At 39.2% G+C, this 13,330-nt stretch overlaps 1 protein-coding gene across 3 annotated transcripts in view; it reads left to right on the forward strand.

Moving 5' to 3' along the window:
- iqgap2.L (IQ motif containing GTPase activating protein 2 L homeolog) overlaps positions 1–13,330 on the forward strand; it is a 174,560-nt gene that overhangs the window by 138,907 nt on the left and 22,323 nt on the right. For all 3 annotated transcript variants that reach the window (XM_018265345.2, XM_018265360.2, XM_041568925.1), the window contains 10 exons: positions 623–765; positions 3,608–3,778; positions 4,341–4,424; positions 7,316–7,387; positions 7,492–7,561; positions 9,484–9,692; positions 10,009–10,158; positions 10,768–10,931; positions 11,435–11,659; positions 13,055–13,195. In XM_018265345.2, the coding sequence (XP_018120834.1) occupies positions 623–765; positions 3,608–3,778; positions 4,341–4,424; positions 7,316–7,387; positions 7,492–7,561; positions 9,484–9,692; positions 10,009–10,158; positions 10,768–10,931; positions 11,435–11,659; positions 13,055–13,195 (1,429 nt within the window). The remainder of the gene's footprint in view (positions 1–622; positions 766–3,607; positions 3,779–4,340; positions 4,425–7,315; positions 7,388–7,491; positions 7,562–9,483; positions 9,693–10,008; positions 10,159–10,767; positions 10,932–11,434; positions 11,660–13,054; positions 13,196–13,330) is intronic.

The raw sequence follows: 13,330 nt of genomic DNA on the forward strand, positions 1-13,330 counted from the left end.
AATAAATAGAGCAGGAAGAATGAAAATGTTACTGATTTTGCTCACATTTGACAGTGATGCGAATGAATGGACAAAATTGATAAGAATAGAACTAATCACTTTTACCAAGAAGAGGGTAGACTAGAAAGTTCCCTGCTGTATCACTTGCAGTACTAAACTCCCTACAGATTATTATTCTTCCTTAAAATGGGGTTGACAGTCAAAGCCCACATATGGCACCCCGCTGACAACCTGCTCAACTGATATTTGGATGACAATGGGGCAGGTTAGAAAATCCCATAGTGCAAATCCTGCATTGATGCTGTCCTTTACCAACATCACCAACAACTACAGTATAATCCTCTCTGGCCCAGGGGCCAAACCATTGCTTCATTTTGATTTGTTTTGCTGGTGGCCAAATCAGATGCTCGTTTGGTCACCTTGCTAAACAGCTGGATTTTTTTCATGCATGACCATCTTAAGAGAGAGAAACTGACTGTAATAATATAAAAGGACTGGCTTTATGACTTATATTATTATTATTATTATTCATAACAAAAAGGTTGTTTTTAAAGTTGCTGTTGCGTTATTTATTTTTTTTTCTTCCTTAAATCAAATATGCCGTTGTTAATTGTCATTGCAGATGTAGACGAGAGTTCTTGGTTGAAGATAAAAGTAAAGGACAAATATGATTATTATTATAATGTGGAAACAGAGGAAGGATGCTGGGCTCAACCAGAAGGGATTACTCCAAAGCATTCTTGGCTCACCAGGGAGGAAATACAGGTTTGTTATGAATTGTTCAGGAAGCAAATAGGAGGAATCTCCTGATTTTTAAAGGAGAACTAAAACTCAAAAATTGGCCTAGACATTTTATCCACTGAAGATGGACAAAACTGCTACCCATCTTCTACTCCCAGCCTACTAAGGAGGGTGCAGTCACTTATCTGAGCTTCATGACTGACTCACAATATAGAGAATATAAATACACACAACATAAAATATACAGTGCAAGACTGATAAGTAAATTTATCCAAAGTCATATTATATAGCAGCATAGTAATCCATGCATTCTGCACCAGAAAGGATCAACATTTTCTATAACGGACATAATCTCGCTTTCTTCTAATGTTCTGAATTTTCAACAACCCTTAGGACCTAAGGCACGTGAAGAATAGGCTCCTCTGCTCTTGACCTGTGTATTTTTTTCAGGCTGAGAGAAGCGGATCCACTCTGTGCCCCATCGCTATTGATTTTAATAAGGTCTGGACGATCTATCTTGGTGTATATAATAAGTCTTGTGCTCAACTTGGGCAATCAAAAAACCACATTTTTATAGTGGCCATAGTTACAAACTTTTGTATAGATACTCGAAAATAAGCAAAGACGTTATAGCAACACTATGGGAATTTACAAAAAAATACACTTTTACTCCAAGAAAAAATAGCTTTCAACAGCAAAGAAAACACTTATTTCCTCAAAAAAATGCATCCTCCAATTCCCCTCAAAGTGGGGTTAAAATTGGTGCAAAAACAATCTCCACATTCTATAACAGGCCTGGATTTGTGTCAAGGCCACAAAGGCCTGGGCCCGCGGGTGGCAACATTTTAGGGGTGGCAAGGAGCCCAACCGCATTCCAATTTTTTCAGGAAGCACTGGGGACAGTGGTGTAACTATAGAGGAAGCAGATCCTGCAGTCGCAGGGGAGCCCGGACTTTGGGGTCTGCTTCTTCCATAGCCATTAAACCCTCCCCCCCCCTCCCCAGCCACTCTCTTACCTGGGACACAAGTAGGGTCGCGGAGGGAGTGGGCAGGAGGATGGGGATCGGTGTGTGCAGGCCCTTCTGAAGATTTTTTGCAGGGGGCCTGGCGCACTGTACTGGGGACGCACTGTTGTGCAGCTAATCACCAGTGCTTTGGAGGTAGCCTTTGCATGCCCAAGCTCAGCGAGGGGAGGAGGCACGATTGAGGGTGGAGTCGGCCAGGTAACCCATTTTAATGAATATGTAATTTAAATGACAAAAACAGAGAAGAAAATGTTTTTTTAAGTATTTTCTTTATTTAACTCAGCCGCCCCCCCCGTCCTTAACTCTCATTCGCCCCTATTTCTGTGGCTATACAGTGGACACATTAACAAATTCATTTTTGGGGTAAAGGCCCTGTTTTCTGCCATGTCACATTCTAGATAAGTCTGGATCATTGGGGTTCACCGGATTTTTACCCAGGGTCCCATTGGCCCAGTCTGACCCTGTAAGTCAGGGGTACCCAACCGCTGGGCCGCGGACAATCTTCAACTGGGCTGCCGAGCCTTGAGGACAATTAACGTGGTGCGCCCGAATGGACGCCGGCACTCCAGAATTGTACGCCTAGCCCGGCCCCTGACCCCCTCCCCTGGTCCCCAGGCCAAAAAAGGTTGGGGACCCCTGCTGTGTTTAGTGAGTGCCTTTAAAACTGTCATTAATTCTCTCTTTAAAACATTATTACAAGACACGGGTACAGCTGAGCGTCGCCTAACAGCAGACTGACTTTAGAATCAGACATATGTTGATAAAATGTTGTTTAAAAGGCAAACAACAAAAAGACTAAATCTTTTGTTGTTCACAACAGACGTGTACATAGAAGTTTGTGAATATGGTGAGAAATTGACACATCTATCTCCACTTTTTATTTTGTCTCCGTATCGCCACTTTTGTGAAATGAGTTTTTCCTACATCATTTCAGGCCAGGTTTTGTTCCAGATAGGATTGCACAGTGGCCACATTTGAATATATAATTGTGAATATCACAATGTTGCCTTTCAGGGAGTATTACTTTCCTGCTCGGTTACAGATCAGAGCATAATAAGCATATCAGTGACTGTTATCTGCAGATGCTGTGAATTTACTGAACGGCTCTGGCCAAAGTGCGGGTTCTGTGGTAAAGTGCGGTTAGCAGTTTGTGTTCCTAGGAATGATTCAGCCCTTATGGAATGCACAGAACAGCCTCATGGGACTGCATTTAAATTATGTGTGTAGTATGTACACTGTGACCTTCTTGCTTGTGTCATTGCTTTGCACAGTTCTTAACCATAATAAAACACCCACATCGGTTACACAAATAGTAATATTGGGACATTTAGCAATCACTAGATTATGGTTTTGCTTTGTTTATTTCTGAAGGAGCCTTATACTGAGGGGGGGTGCATTATATGGAGCAAGGGTGTATTAAACTGAGGGAGGTTGTGTTATACCGACAGGGGGTGCCTTATACCGACGGGGGGGGGTGCGTGATACCGAGGGGGGGGGTGCGTTGTACTGAGCGAGGGTGCGTTATCCCGAGCAAGGGATGCATTATACTGAGGGAGGGTGCATTATACTCATGTCTGTATAGTTTTAACCAATATGACATCTCCCATTCAGCCATTTTTCAGAACATGTGGCCACTGGAGGGCTGCCTTGACTATCAGTTCCCTGGATTTAAGGACTGAGTAAATGAACACTAAGGGCAGCAGTTTTGTATCCCTTAGCTCACCTTGTGGCATAATTAAATTATCCATGTTTTCTGTATGAGTGACTTGTCTTCTACTTTGCAAAAAGAAAAGGATATGTATATGTTTATAAGGGTTTTTTGTTTTTTTTTTATTGAACAGTATGTTGTTGGAAAGATTACAGCTGATTACAACAGGGAGCAGCTCTGGATGGCCAATGAGAACCTGGTTATTCTGTTACAAGCACAAATAAGGGGGTTTCTTCTCCGAAAAGCATTCAGTGAAAGGAAAGCCTACCTTCATAAACAGGAACCATCTGCAATCAAACTCCAGGTAAATTAAGGCGATTTGCAGTCATTTGACCTGTAATGAGCAAATCCCAGGGAGTTAAGAACAGTGCACACACAGGCCATTGTGATATAGTCCTATATTAGTCCAACCAGAATATTAATTTGATATAGGGCAGTCAATGTCAGTGAGTCCTATTAAATAGGTAAACAACAACGGTATACCTGGTATTAGTAATGGAATTTGTATGATGTATAAGACTTTGCTGTATACCTATTCTGCGTTTGTTTTTCTCTCTTTAAAAATAATAAAGAATATTTGGAAATAAATAGGTAAACAAGCCCTACATAAATACTGATTAGGGGAGCCAATCATTTTGGTCCTATACAGATCCCAGCAGGCTGCTGAGTTGACAGCAAAAATATGGTGGTGTAAGGGCAGCTTAAGAACCATTTTAGCTGCACTTCTTTAGGTGCTTAGGCACAACAGGCATTTTACCACAATTAAAAGTAAAGGAAAACACATTTTTATTATTAAAATCCTATCCTTCAGAAATTTTATTTCATTGATAATGGGTTAACATCTCTCATTTACCTTGGTATTGTAGGCGTGCTGGAAAGGATACAAACAAAGGAAATCTTACACAGAAAGGCTAAAATTACTTCAAGGAAACATTGTTGGCATTGTCAAGGTAAAATGCCTTTCTTCTCTACTTTCTGGTTTTTTTTCCTGTAATGTATATGGTTGTATAGCTGAAGATTTGGGGAATAGGGAATGTCACTGTAGGCCCAGACAAGCATCACTGACTTTATGAACTCTTGTGGACACCACTTACATGTTTCTAGATCAGTGATCCCCAACCAGTGGCTCATTAATCACCAACCATTGGATGTTGCTCCCAGTGGCCTCAAAGCAGGGCCTTATTTTTGAATTCCAGGCTTGGAAAAAAAAACAGATGTACTGCCAAACAGTCTCCTGTAGGCTGCCAGTCTACATAGGAGCTACCAAAACAACAGCCCATATTTGGCACCCCCAGGAACTTTTTGCCTACTTTTGTTGCTCTCCAACTTTTTTTTACATTTGAATGTGGCTCAAGGGTAAAAAAAAAAAAAGGTTGGGGATCCCTTGTCTTGAGGATTGGAAACGGAAGAACCTGAAATAAAGGAGTAAAAATAAAGAAATAAAGCACAGCTTTAATCCACTTAGATATACAGAAATTCACAGGCATGAAATAGCCTCTTCTTGTCAGTTTATTTTACACTGGCCAGTGTAACATTTTATAAATCTGCTGCACTTAAGCTAAGTTTGATCTGTGTATATAAAAGATCACCATACCGTAAATTCTTTCCTTTGTATTGGAAAAATGAAAATATTAAGAGAGGGATGTGCCCTATGGATCCAGCTCTTATAATGTGCACTGCCTTACTAATTAATTCACGGAGACCAATACATAAGGGCTCCATATAATGTTATCTAGAAACCCATTATCCAGGAAGCTCAGAATTACAGAATGCCCTTCTCCCATAGACTTAATTTTATCCAAATAATCCAAATTTTTTAAAAAGATTTCCTTTCTGTCTCTGTAATAATAAAACTGTAACTTGTATATGATCCACACTAAGATATAATTAATCCTTATTGGATGCAAAGCCAGCCTATTTAATGTTTTATTTAATGTTTACATGATTTTCTAGTAGACTTAAGGTACTAAGATCCAAATTACAGAAAGATCAGTTATCCGGAAAACCTGAGGTCCCAAACTTGTCCCATACCTATATGGATTTTAGTCTTGTCATATGATTTCTGTTCTTTCATCTCAGAGCTTATCTTGTTGTTGGGTAAAAAAAAATATGGCACATGTAATGTATTTTATTGGGCAAAATAAAAAATAAATAAAAAAAGGAATTGAAATATAAATATTATAATGCACTAATTGAGTAAGAAATATGTGAATAGTTTATAAAAAAAACAGAAAAGAGGGTCTCTGAGCTCTTTCATCATAAGTGCATGGGTCTGGGATACGACTGCCAGACAGTTTAATGTTCCCTGCAAAAAAACAATCGTAAATGTTTTGCTGTACAGCCAGTCCTTGTTTGATATAAGCCTCTTTCTCAACTAAATGCAGAAAGGCAGTGCCCTGCTTCAGCTCATTAGGATTAACTGCTCTCCTCTAACATGGTCAACAAGTCAGGATGGCCTGCTGTTATATTCATAGGCATTGTGGTGGGGCAAATTTGCTTGGCCCATCACTAAAGTTGGTGGTAACTAGTTTCATGAGCAAGTGTCCCAGCTCAGACTCACTTGTCTGTTCTCTGTCTCAATGTATCACAATTGCATCTTGCTTTGTGCTAATGGCAGATGCAGTGTTGACCATTTGGCAAAAACAGTTGCTGTCAGAACATGTCTTAACACTTACGAATGTATGGGAAGTGCTTGGTTAAATATTTCTGAGCGGAGGTGTGTATGTCATCACCATATGTACTCCAGGCATAGTGTTTCCCTTACAGGAAAACTGGAAGTGGTGGCAGACGGTAAAGTGAGTTTTGACTGCTCAATAACCTCAGCGGCCAAAATTACGTTTTGAAACTCAGAGACACTTAATGGGCTGCTAGTAGGAGGGGGTTGCTAGAAAATACACTCTTGCTGCTAACAGGATTTCATGATCTTGCAAGGTGTGAAGGGCAGCTCTCTTCTCTTTAAACTATTTATGAACCTTTTCTTTTTGCTGCTGGGACACCTCAATGAAACCTTAACCCATGTTTTGATTGGGTCAGCCAGAACATTAATCCCTGTCTGGGGTCAGAAGTATGCAGGGTTATGACAGTGGAGCAGGTAGTATCCTTACTTTGGAACCATGAGCCTGCCGTCTAGGAATATAATAATTATGGCCTTAAATGGAGCTGCTGACACCATAATATCATATAGATTTGCAGATTGTCTATCCTAAACTGTTCCAAAACTGACTGAACTGATATCAATATTATGGCACTTCTGTGCTGTGGCTGAACTAAATATGATACTCCATAGAATAACACCTTGCACCAAACATGTTCACCCCCACCACATGCCTCCTTTCTAACTATAGAAATATACTTGGGATATAGGACAGCCACATATTGCACAATGGAAGTTTATATGTTAGGCTGAACATTTACACATCTTGCATTACAACATGACATAAGGTTAAGTGGATAGGAGTTCATGTACTCAATAAACACCTCATTTCAGGGACAATCACTGACCACAAAAGACATAAAAGATGGGGTTTCTCACTTTTTATGGTGCTGAATTGGAAGTATTACCTTATGTAGACAAAGTCTGTTACATCTCTGAAATCCACAAACCTCCATAAATTTTACAGGTTTTCACACTTTCTAAATAGGGAGCTTAGTTTGAAACATTGTCGGAAAGTGTGCTACTCATTCTAGTGCAGATAATGTTGAGAGATTTAGGATGTAAGAAGACAGAATGGGGGAAAGGATGGGTAGCTGAGGCATCTTCATGGTCAGTTGTGCGTATTTAGCTTTTCTGGTTACGAGAAGTATATGTTGCATATTTAATCTCTTTATATGTTAATTTTAGATCCAGTCTTGGTTCCGGATGTTAAAAGCAAGAAAGGGATTTCAGAAAAGACTGCAGTATTTCACGGACCATGTAGGATTTTTACCTGTCTTATTGTTATTTTTATTTGGATTTTTGACATGTTTGTCATTAATTACAAAGTAAGTAGTCTCAAAATAGTTTTTTTGTTTGCACAGGAAAAAGAAATCATCAAAATCCAAGCATTTCTTAGAGCGAATAAAGCCAGAGAAGATTACAGAACATTAAGTAAGTACCGAAGTACATTATTCAAATGGAAACGCTCCTTACCTAAGCTTTCTCCACAGTCCCACAAATGGTGGGTCTTCTTTTGCCTCCAAGGTGCAAATGAAAAGGAAATATCCAGCAGGGACTTCCATGTCTTTCTGCTGGACCTTGTAGAGGACTGTCATTGGCAAACTATGTATGAGTGTATGGGACACCGATGTCCGACAGCTTTAATTACACCTACAAAATGCAATAGTGGCAAATACCCAGCATTCATGTTTGGAAAGTGTTGTTTACTTTTGTTACAGTGTAGAAGGTAAAGTGTTAGTAGAATAAATTAATAAGTAAAAGGCAAGCTGTTGCTCAGATAAGAACATAAGAGAGAATAAAGCTACCCATGCATGGGCAGATCCTCTTGCTTGGCAAACGAGCGGATCCGGCATCGATATGCTCACCTTGAGTGGACGATTTCTGGCTGATCCGATAGTGGGCCCTAGGGCTCATCTATTGGATCACAAGGTCAGGAATGCAGGCGGTGGGATCGAGGACCGCATCGACAAACTGATGATGTGAATTTTAAGCCTGCCCAATCGCTGATTTTTTGGTTACATATTGATCGCAGAAGCCTGTCAAAGGTCCCCATATACTACCAACTTTGTCAGCAGCTTTTCTCGGTCTGTTTATGGCCACCTTAGGAATTCAACTGCAGACCAGTCTTTTAGAATAAAAATAACTTAAGGTTCTCTATAGCGTTCCTATCTTTCCCAGATGATGTTACTGTCCATGCCATAAAGTCGTGCAACAAATCTGCCTTGTTTCTCCTGCATGGCAGCAAGTGTTGATTTCTTTCCCTGTTAGTGACCATCTCATGTTAAGTTTACAATGATCTGGTGGATCAAACAAGCAAAGAATCGTATGCCTCACTACATAAAGTATTGACCAATTTGTTGTGCTCATTTAATCGCCACTCAAAAGTAGCACTTATCCTATTTACCAAGTCAATGGAGAGGGGTAACCTTTTCCAACTTCAAGGGGCAGATTTATCAAAATGTGAATTTAGAGCTTACTAAATAAAAACTCACCCACATTCTATTCGTTCCTATGGGATTTTTAGAACTGTTTTTATCAAATGGTGAGTTCTAATTTTCACACATAGATAAATATACTTCTAAAAATCCCATAGGAATGAATAGAATTTGGGTGAGTTTTTATTTATTAAGCGCTATATTCACATTTTGATAAATCTGCCCCCAGTAGTTTGAAGTACAGGTATAGGATCCCTTATCCAAAAACCTGGTATCCAGAAAGCTCCAAATTATGGAATGGCTGTCTCCCATAGACTCCATTTTATCCAAATAATCCAAATTTTTAAAAATGATTTCCTTTTTCTCTGTAATAATAAAACAGTACCTTGGACTTGATCCCTACTAAGATATAATCAATCCTTACTGGAAGAAAAACCAGCCTATTGGGTTTATTTCATGTTTAAATTAATTTCTAGTAGACATAAGACATGAAGACCCAAATTACGGAAAGATCCATTATCTGGAAAACCCCGCGTCCCGAGCATTCTGGATAAGAGGTCCCATACCTGTACTGATTTATTCTACTTTCTTTAACAATCAAAAAAAAAAACTTTCTTTAACAATGAAATAGTTTTATTGTGATAAATATATATAATTTAAAACTTCTTTGCATGAGTTGTCTTTTATCTTATTGAATGTTATAGAACATACCCAACATGCAGTAGCTTTGTGTTTCTCATTGTGTTTGAGCAGTGCTGCTATAATTACATTGCCTGTATTAAAAGCAGCCAACATCTTATTTGTCTGTATGGTATATCAGGCAGTTTTTCCCTGCGATGTTGAAACGGTATAACTGATATAAGAAAAACAAATCAATAACACTTCACACTTTCATATTCTTACCCCCCTCTTCAACAGTCAGCTCAGAAGAGCCCCCTCTAAATGTAGTGCGCAAGTTTGTCTACCTTCTGGACCAAAGTGATTTAGATTTTCATGAAGAACTGGAGGTAACAAGGTTAAGAGAGGAAGTTGTCACGAAAATTCGATCTAACCAACAACTGGAGAAAGATCTCAACCTCATGGACATTAAAATTGGATTATTAGTGAAAAATAGGATCACATTACAGGTCAGTTTAACTTCCTAATCCTTTTGGAAATATCCCTTTGCAAGGACTTAAGGAATAAATGCATTGTCTAAATTGTGTTATATAAGTTATGGATTGTACCAGTGAAAGCAACAAATTGAGTTGTTCTATGGTAACATACAGAAATATCCACTTTCGCTATATTTAATTATATCAGTAAATGTTTCAGCACTCCGGTCTTATTTCTTCACTTGTTTTAGCTTGCTGTATACAAATTCCAGAGAACAGAGCAAGCAGCTAGCGAGTGAAGACTGAGAAATGGTAGATGAGAAATTAACAGTAGTTTGTGTCTGTGCAGGATGTTGTGTCGCACAGTAAAAAACTCAATAAGAAGAGTAAAGGCCAAGTGGAAGAGATGCTGACTGTGGATAAACAAGGAATAAAGGGCTTGAGTAAAGAGAAAAGGAAAAAACTTGAGGCCTATCAGCACTTGTTCTACCTCCTCCAGGTAAGTAATGTCTCTGTTAGTAAGTAAAGGTGTGTGCTCAGATGTAAAATTGTTATTATACAATCATAGGTTTACATTTCATCCCGAGATATTAGCTGACCCTGTGGTGGTTTAGGGTCCAGGAAGGACAATGTTACCCACTATCCTACATCCAATAATGGTGCCATTGTGCACTAAGACCTTTTCATTTAACTTTTTCATTCTCACTCTTAAGTATGGCCTCTTTTTGTTCCAAAGCCTCTAATACAGAGTTAGTGAACCTTTTTAAATCCTGAGTAATTATAGTGACAAGAGGCTTTGCTGTACATCGCTTACAGTCTCGGCAAAGTATCCATATCAACATGTTTTTCCCAAGTTCTAGCTCAGCTGAAATGGTCCAGATGCTCTTTTTTTCCCCTCATTCTATAAACTGCCCGACCGCCTAGTAGCTTGCTTATATTACACACCATGCCTTTGTATATAGTAGCATAGGAAAAGTCATTACATTGAAAAGATATACATTCACCTCACTCATCCTAACACTAACAATATTCTTATACACATGGAGCAATGTGACGTTGATGTACTTAGTTTTGTCCGGAGGATAAATTGTAGGACTTTGTTTTGCAGACGAACCCTACGTATTTGGCCAAGTTGATTTTCCAGATGCCTCAGAACAAGTCAACCAAGTTTATGGATACAGTGATCTTTACTCTTTATAATTATGCTTCCAACCAGCGGGAAGAGTATCTGCTGCTGAAACTCTTTGAAACTGCCCTTCAGGAAGAAATAAAGTAAGATAAGCACCTTTATACACCACATGGCTATACCAGATGAGAAATTGTGTGTGGTTAAAGTTTCTACTTTCCTCACCTTCTGAAATATTCCTTGTCCAATGCACTTACTCCACACAAATGACCCTTGCAGAAGATGTAGTTAATTATAAAGAGGCTGAATTGGGTAGATAAATGGTAAGATGATTTAAATAAATATAGTATTCAGCAGATGCACTGCCCCACATTTTATTGATAATCCAAAACGTAAATGGCAGAGACTTCCCTTTCTTGTTTACTCTGACCTTTTATATCAATGTTCCCCCTTCCCCTAAATCGCAATATTAAAGTTCTTGCCCAAATGGTCATCTCAAGATTCTGTAATAATACATTAAGTCTGTATAACGGATGACTGTAGTTGTTTCATTGAAACGTATAAAGAAAAGATTAAAAATATATTCAATACCTTTTTTTTGTTTTAAAAATCAGAAACTAACTTTAACGTTTGTGCATTTAAATCACAGGTCTAAAGTTGACCAAATACAAGATATAGTGACTGGAAACCCTACCGTGATAAAAATGGTGGTCAGTTTTAACCGTGGGGCTCGCGGTCAGAACACACTACGCCAGCTCTTGGCACCTGTAGTAAAAGAGATCATCGAAGACAAATCACTCATCATTAACACCAGCCCTGTGGAGGTATACAAGGCTTGGGTAAACCAGCTGGAAATGGCCACTGGAGAGGCTAGGTAGGGGAATTCACTAATTCCAAATGTTGGGTGCACCAACGCTGGGGGCCATCCATGGGTAAATGAATGATCAGCATTCATAAAATGCTTATGATTGGTTGCTAAGGGTTACTAGACCTGTTATTGCATTGGCATGTACAATGCTATACAGAGGGGAGACCTCAGTAACCTTTTTTTACTTTTCATTTTTAATGTGTTTAAGTTATTTTTTTGCCCCATAATATCTGGATCCTGGGGTAACAGATACTTGCAAGCAGATACGTGTTTGAATGCAAAACATGTACTTGACTATAGCTGTCATCTGAAAATATTTACTAGCCGGTACATTTTTAGCCTTACCACCACTAGATACTGTATATTATTACCTGTGTGAGTGAAAACCTTCATAGATAAGTGACATTGGAATATCTCTTAGTAAGATAAGGTGGCAATTAATATACAGAAAGTGCCTCAGATAGCATCCTTCTACAGAAAATAGTGGTGTGTACTGGATCAGAACACCATGTATTGCCCTAAAAGTTGGATCTTCTTGTGTTGTGGACAGCTCTTTAGACTTCCCAGAAGTACAATAATGTGAAGTACGTTTAGACTATCGCTAGTGTTTGATTAGTGTGCCTTTAAAGGAGAATTCAACCCTAACGATAAAAAACCCTACCCCCCTACCCTACATAGACCCTCCTCCCCCCAGCCTAAGTGTTACCCGGGCAAATGCCCTTAATGTTTTACTTACCCCTCGGTGCAAATTCAGGCATCGGAGTTCACGGGCAACATCTTCAGCCTCTTCGCTAATCTTCAGCAATTTTTGCAAGGCGCAGTTGTCGCGAAACAGAAACTTGCTCCAACTGCGCATGCGCCACACGCCAGTCTCATTTCAAAGATAAATCTGCACCGAGGGGTAAGTAAAACGTTAGGCGCATTTTCCCTGGTTAACACTTAGACTAGGGAGAGGAGGGAGGGGGTCTATATAGGGTAGGGGTTTTTTAACATTAGGGTTGCATTCTCCTTTAAGTTAAAATACCATCAGTATTACTAACTCTGATTTACAGAAAGTCTTGGAACAGTGTTTTTGATTTTCAGTAGAAACACTCACTAAATATGCAATGATCCATGTTTATATCCACAGGTCAGTTTTTCACTGTGCAAAAACATACTTTTATTCCCTCCCCTTTAACCTTGTAACATCATCAGGCGTCACTTGTATTAGACAGATCCATTTGTGGAATTCTGCCTTGGTAATCGTTCAAGGACAATTATTAATAACCCTGCTGGCATTTACTTGCACTGTAGCAGCGCAGCACATATTTTGACTTGTCCAAAACAAACCTGCTATTTAAATATTCCTGAATGTCTTGGAAAGAATTGAAATGATTTTATATTTGTGTTCTGCTTTTGCAGTAAGTTACCATATGACGTTACGACGGAGCAGGCCCTGTCTCACCCAGAGGTGGTCAGTAAATTAGAATCTTCTATCCAAAGTCTCCGAGTAGTGACAGATAAAGTGCTGCAATCCATATTCTCCTCTCTGGATCTCATCCCGTAAGTGGTACATCTTTGCCCTGACCATTGCTATACTAATGTAATGATAAACACTCTAACAGCAATGCCTCCGCTCTAGACAATATTACTGTAGGAGCTGAAACTTCCCTTTTTGCTGCAATATGAAACAGATAT

The sequence above is a fragment of the Xenopus laevis genome, chromosome 1L (genome assembly GCF_017654675.1).
Source record: "Xenopus laevis strain J_2021 chromosome 1L, Xenopus_laevis_v10.1, whole genome shotgun sequence".
In the NCBI taxonomy this organism is placed as follows: domain Eukaryota; kingdom Metazoa; phylum Chordata; class Amphibia; order Anura; family Pipidae; genus Xenopus; species Xenopus laevis.